The 6,210-nt window shown below is 45.3% G+C and overlaps 2 protein-coding genes across 3 annotated transcripts in view; both read right to left on the bottom strand.

Moving 5' to 3' along the window:
* SCAMP3 (secretory carrier membrane protein 3) overlaps positions 1–1,826 on the bottom strand; it is a 4,330-nt gene extending 2,504 nt beyond the window's left edge. Inside the window, exons 1-4 of the mRNA XM_006895916.1 lie at positions 1,761–1,826; positions 1,356–1,433; positions 613–735; positions 408–528 (exon numbers count right to left, since the gene is read on the bottom strand). Coding sequence (XP_006895978.1) covers positions 408–528; positions 613–735; positions 1,356–1,433; positions 1,761–1,826 — 388 coding nt within the window. The remainder of the gene's footprint in view (positions 1–407; positions 529–612; positions 736–1,355; positions 1,434–1,760) is intronic.
* A 687-nt stretch (positions 1,827–2,513) lies between these two features.
* CLK2 (CDC-like kinase 2) overlaps positions 2,514–6,210 on the bottom strand; it is a 17,162-nt gene continuing 13,465 nt past the window's right edge. For both annotated transcript variants that reach the window (XM_006895795.1, XM_006895794.1), the window contains exons 8-13: positions 4,841–4,935; positions 4,215–4,344; positions 4,044–4,126; positions 3,819–3,898; positions 3,540–3,630; positions 2,514–3,033 (exon numbers count right to left, since the gene is read on the bottom strand). In XM_006895795.1, coding sequence (XP_006895857.1) covers positions 2,848–3,033; positions 3,540–3,630; positions 3,819–3,898; positions 4,044–4,126; positions 4,215–4,344; positions 4,841–4,935 — 665 coding nt within the window. In that variant the 3' untranslated portion in view covers positions 2,514–2,847. The remainder of the gene's footprint in view (positions 3,034–3,539; positions 3,631–3,818; positions 3,899–4,043; positions 4,127–4,214; positions 4,345–4,840; positions 4,936–6,210) is intronic.

Below are 6,210 nucleotides of genomic sequence, written 5' to 3'. Positions count from 1 at the left end.
CAAGCATGATGTCCCTCTCCAAGGACCCGTCCCTCCTGGCAACATGTCCAAAGTATGTCAGACGAAGCCCCAGAATCCTTGCCTCCAAGGAGTAGCTTGATTTAATCCTCTCCAAGAGGAATCTGTTTTCCTGGCAGTCCAAGGTATATACTCCCTGTTTATCTCTCACAACAGTCTAATCAAACAGGTATAAACATTATTCTCCATTTATAATGAGGACACTGGACACCCAGAGACTGACTAACTTGCCTAAGATATTATGATCAGTAGTAAGTGATAGGACGGAAATGAAAGCACAGCAGTGTGGCTCCAGAATCTATACCCGTAAGTCTTGGTTTTGTTCCTTCCAAACTGGCCAGACATCTTTTTCTTCTCTTCCCTGGATTCCCCAGCAAGGATGCACTTACTAGCTGTGCCCCCTAAGGCGGCATGCTGCAACTCTCGTTCCCTCCTGTCCAGCTCCTCTGCCTTCCGGTTGAGCTCTTCCTGCTTTTTCAACAACTCAGCTGTGGCTGCTGCAGCTGAGGCCTGTCCCATGTAAGCAGAGGGACTGGTCAATATTGAGCTCCAAAACAACCCCTTTCCTCAGCCTTACCCTTGGATTTTCTGTACCTGAGTGCTGTAGGAGCCATAGTTCTTGGGTTCTGTGGGGCTGAGCTTTTTTGAAGGCTGCACGGAAGGAGCTGACGGTGGAGGCATTGTGGCAGAGGCAGGAGGCTGATAGGCTGGTGGTGGCTGTTGGTTCGGAAAAGATCTTAGCGAGCATCAGGTTCCCCATATTCCCAAGAACCTACAATCTGCTTGTATGCCAACATATTCAGAACTCGTTACCTAAGGCATCAAGCAGCTTCCCCATCCCTCCCAGAAGAGTTGTTAGAAAGTTAGTTCTTGTGTCAAATTGATGTTGGAGGACTCACTGACGACCTGTGACAGCATTCGTTAGTCTGCATTCCCATCCAATTTTTTTCCCCAAGGATTCAAAGCATTCATCTACCATAGTCTCTTAACTAAAATTTTGACTATTCCCTATCCCCATGAGACAAACAGGTCTAGTTTTCTTGTCTTCTATCTGCATTTTTGACACAGCCAGTTTTTTTCCTTTAATGCGCTCCCCCCAAAAGAACCTTTGGTCCACCCTCTGCCACCTCCTAGTTCTAACTTGAAGATCCCAAGTTGGATAGATAGTTGGCCCTGATGTCTCTACAAGAACAAGACAAGCCATGGTAGATGAGACTCTCAGGGAGCTGAGATCACAGGACTGCCTCCTTCCTCTGCATGCAGCAAGCCCAAGCTCAGGCTAGGCTGTCTGGTTCACCCTCCCCTCCCTTGCGTTCTTATGTTCTTCAGAAACTCACCTCCCGGGTTTCAAAAGGGTTGTAGACGTCAAGCGTGGCATACTGCTGGATGGGTCTGTGCTGGATCACAGCTGGGTCCTGAGGGTAAAGACCTGGGGCTCAGTTGTCATCAGGTCCGTTCTGGGGGAATCCCCAGAGATCCTTCTAAATTGCTCATGGTTCCAAGCATTGCACTTTAGGAGCTATACTTTTGCTTAGCCATTTACCCCAAATTGTTTGTTCCATAGTACCAGTATACTTTGGGATTATCCCCTAAGGTGTTCACTGCTCTGGTGTCACCCTCCCCTTTACCCCCATGTGGTGGCCCCTCGCTGGATCAGATGTCAATAATGAAAACACAAGTTAGCCGGATCCTCTAGAACTGAGATGAGCTAACCTAACTGCTCCAAAGCCAGTACAATTCACCTGAAAAGGGTTATCGAGCTCGCTGGACTCGGCGAACGGATTCCCGCCGTCTCGGTTCTGAGCCATGATTGCAATCGCGGCCTTAGCCGCCTGCAGCCCTCCACGCCCCTGGCGCGGCAGCGGCGGCGGAGGAACCCTCGGCTCCTTAGTCCGCCCCGCTCCTCTGTGCACGGATTGGCTGTCCAGGCCGGAAGGACCACAGGATCCCTGCAGCCTCAGCAGGTTGCGCTTGCGTCTTGGATAAACCTAAAGACGGAAGTGTCTCACGTGACACCTCTAACTCAGCAAGTCAAGCACGGCCCCTCCCCCCACATGACTTTGCTCTGCTAACGAACTACACTTCCCAGCAGTCCCCTCGCACCAGACTGCCAAGCCGCTTGAGTATCCAGAGATGCATCCGGAGTTACAGGGGTAGGGAAAATTGTGAAGGGTTGGAACGCATTTCCTGGAACTCAGCTGTGTGAGAATTTTATTTTTTTAACATTTTTAGTTTTATCATGAGGCCCAGCCTAATGCCTATATAATTAAGACTTCTTTTCCAAAACTCATTCTAGGTCATAGATGAGACATAACTCTTCTCTATTACAAACTTTGGTGTATCACTGTCCTCTCAAATCACAACATGGAAATATAAACCTGGTGACGTAGTTCTGGTTAATTTAGGAAAGTAATAAATTCCCTCAGACCCAAACTGAGAGTTCCAATCTTCTCAACCCTCCACCCCAACACACCCAAACCTTAAACTCCAGGGATGGGGTCAGAGGAAGCACGTCATTTTATTTCACAAAGACTGTACAAAATTCCTTATAAAACACTGGGTAGGTGCCACCTGATTACCTCATTCTGTCCCTATCCAACTTCATGTAAAGGGGCAGATGAGGGTGGGATGGAATGATATGTACAAGGCAGGGTGTGGGCGATAGGTACAAGTTCTGTCATATTTACACTATTTCACATATTCACAGATGTGGAGGAGCCAGGAAGAACGAGTGAGCTCCGGCTCTGTACTCGTATATAAAAAAGCACCAGTGTCCTGGACTGGGCACCCACTGCTCTAAAAGATGCAGGGGGACCCAGGACCCGATCGTCACCGACTGATATCCCGACTGGAGTCCCACAACTTGGCATTGGGTGGCTCAGCCCGAAGTCGCGAGAAGAAAGGATGCTGAAGGGCTTCACCCAAGGTCAGCCGCTTAGCAGGTTCATACTCTAGCATGCTTTCAATCAGATCGAAGAGCTGGTGGTGTTCCTCTGCCTCTGAGGTCAGATATCGCTGGTGGTGGAGGGCAGGAAATAGGTGAGCTGGTGTCCTACAAACCTTGCCTTCTTCAAGGCCTCAGCTGTCCATCTTGGAGAATCAAGGCTCTGCTTGCAGCCATTTTGAATTTTAACTTTACCTCAACTATACAAGACTTCAGATATCACAGCTCAACCTACCTTTTCACTCATAAAATTACTCTCATACTCTCTGCAAGTTCTACTTGTACATCCTTGACAATTTCATGAATCTTCTTTAGCTCATTAACAAGTAAACTCTTCAAAAGGAGTTTGTTTTCAGTCTAAACTAAGTAATGCAGGCTATCGTTTTGATCTTGTTAGTTCATGAAAAGATGGGGCTATCTAATCTTCTCTCCACAGAAACACTGCTGCTCATCTTCTGACTACTGACGTCTTCTGTTTTACTTCCCCTCCTTTCCAAATTTCACACACATGACAAGCCCCTTCAAGGAGGAATAGGTATCTAATGGGCGGGCACTATTTCTTCCCAGCCCTGCTCACCTGCAGTGGTTTGCAGTTCTCTCGAACATAACGCCCAGCTGATGTGTTCTCATCCCAATCAAGGCGACCCCGGTAAAAATACTTCTGCTTCCTAGAGGCAAAGGGGAGGTTGAGGAATCAGGAAGTTCCTCTTTTTGTGAGAGAATTCTTTTATGCCCGATTTGACAATAGCTTGGTTGGGGGTAGGGAGTCTCAAAGAAAAAAAAATGTGTGAAATAGATGAAGTCTATAAAAAGGAAAAGGAAAAGGTGAAGTGCCTCCCACCCACTCAAGGTTCACCTTGTTTTCCGGATCATCCGGGACGGGATAGGACCTAGGATTCTTTCCATCATGGCTAGATGCTCTCTATTGTCGTGGGTCTGGAAAACAAAGACAGAAGTGGGGATGAGGAAAGGGGATGCAAGGAAGACAGAATGTGGAGGGGAGTGAAGGAATGAAAAGAAGCAGGCCCTCTTCAGACTATCAATCGGGAGAAAACCAGATGGTAAGATAGCCACTATTTACCTGGAAGAGAGTGAAACCAACATAGTATTCAAAGATGATGCATCCTATGCTCCAAACGTCACAAGGCTGAGACCAGCCCAATTCTGGGGGAGAATGAGAGCAAAGTGTCCTCAGTGCTTTATCCCTTAATCCCCACCTCACACACACCTGGGCCACCCGGCCCTCTCTTACCAAGGATGACCTCTGGAGCTCGATAATGGCGAGTGGAGACAATGGTACTATGGTGCTCATGGTCAAAGGTGGCACTGCCAAAATCTACCACCCGTACAGCTGTGCTCTTCACACTGCGCTCATCACGCTTCTAAAATCAAATCAGGAAGAGAATGAATTTTCTTTCTCCAAAGCAAGATCTATCACTATTCTCTAAAGTGCTTCTGGCCTCCTGCCTGCCCCCACATATCCTGGAAAATCACCACTTCACAGTCACTCCAGATTCAAAGAGTATTTTGGTAGAGGAAAAAGGAATTTAGAAATTATTACAGCATAAAGGGCAAGTCTACATGCACCTGATAACTATACCCAAACAACTGGCATATGCATCTAAAAGAGGCAAAAAAATCTAAGCAATGAACCTCAAAAAAATTTTTATTAATAAAATTATGAGTTCTTTTAGCTAATTTTAAAATCTAATTTAACTTAAACACTCTTTAAATTTTCTTTAATATATTCTAATCCTCTAGCTTTACTCAGACAGGAAGGAAAAAAAGAAATGTAAAGGGCAAAGAGGGCCAAGCAAACAGCAAAGTGGCACAGCTGCCAACTCCTAATGTCCACAGGTGAGATCCTGCCCACCTTACCTTCTCTAAGTTGTAGGTGAGCTCATAGTCTGAATTCACAAACAGGATGTTTTCAGGTTTGAGGTCCGTATGTGTCAGCTTGTTATCATGGAGGACTGCAGGGGAGAAGTCCAGGTCAGGTTCAGTTCAAGTGGCCACGGTTTACCAGCTAGCACCAGTGAGCCCCAGGCTTGGTCACCTAGATCAAACCTGGCGAGGAGGCAGGTCGTATCGACCAGGACTGCTTTCTGTTCTACATCCAAATGAAATGCCTGGTCTAAGAAGCCTTACTCTCCCTAACACATGGCTGTAATTTGGAAATGATATTAAAAAAAAAAGCCCCACAGACTGTCTCTCTAGTTTCCACTGGGTAAAAACCCAGCTGATACTCTGGGAGGTCTCTGAGGCTGTAAATCATGCAAGAGGAAATTTCCCATCTTGCTCCTATGGACCTACTATTAGAATTAAACTGTCAAATAGAGAGGTATGGCCTGTGATTTAGTCATGCAACTGTTTTCAAATGTAATATTAATAAATTAATTAAATCTGTATTTAACTAGCTTAAAAATTATTCAATGTTGTTGTTATGTGTTGTTGAGTCGCCTATAGTAACTCTATGTGCAACAGCCCTATACCCTGATCTTTCCTGTGCCAATCTTATTGTCTCTGACACACTTACCCCCATTACCTCATTCACTGAATCAATCCTCCTCAATCAGAGTTTTCCTCTCCTTTGCTGTCCCTCCAACCTCCTAAGCATGACCTCCCTCTCCAAGGACTGGTCCTCCCTTGCAACATGTCCAAAGTATGTCAAATGAAGTTTCAGAATCCTTGCCTCTAAGGAACAGCCTGGCCTCACTCTCTCTAGGACAAACTTGTTTGTTCTTTTTGCAGTCCATGGAATATTCAGTACTCTTCTCCAGCACCACACCTCAAAAGCATCTATACTCCTTCTATCATCCCTACTCATTGTCTGGCTTTCTGGTGCATAGTAAATAACTGCAAAGACTATGGCCTGGATTAAGCACACCTTAGTCTCCAGACTGACATCGTTGTTCTTCAGTAATTTGGAAAAGTCTCTGACAGCCAACTTTCCCATTGCAATTTGTCTTTTAATTTCCCGACTGCTGGTACCAAAAATGTTGATTGTTGAGTAGAAAATGCAAATATAATGAGGTTTTTTTTTTGCTTTTGAAAAACAGCAAGCAAAGCAAGCATCTAACTTTCTTTTCTAAAATGATGACAGAAAAAAGACAACTACATAGTATCTGTTGGGATATATTGTCAAATTGTCTGATATAAATTTCAAGCTTTGAACTGCAACTAGGATATGCTTTCTAATCCTTAGAAATTTTACCTTTGATTAGCATCCTTATGAAAGTGTTGATTGA

The sequence above is a fragment of the Elephantulus edwardii genome, unplaced genomic scaffold (assembly GCF_000299155.1).
Source record: "Elephantulus edwardii isolate Elephantulus edwardi_28Jun2011 unplaced genomic scaffold, EleEdw1.0 scaffold00176, whole genome shotgun sequence".
Taxonomy (NCBI): Eukaryota; Metazoa; Chordata; class Mammalia; order Macroscelidea; family Macroscelididae; genus Elephantulus; species Elephantulus edwardii.
This window is presented reverse-complemented; position numbering and strand designations above follow the sequence as displayed.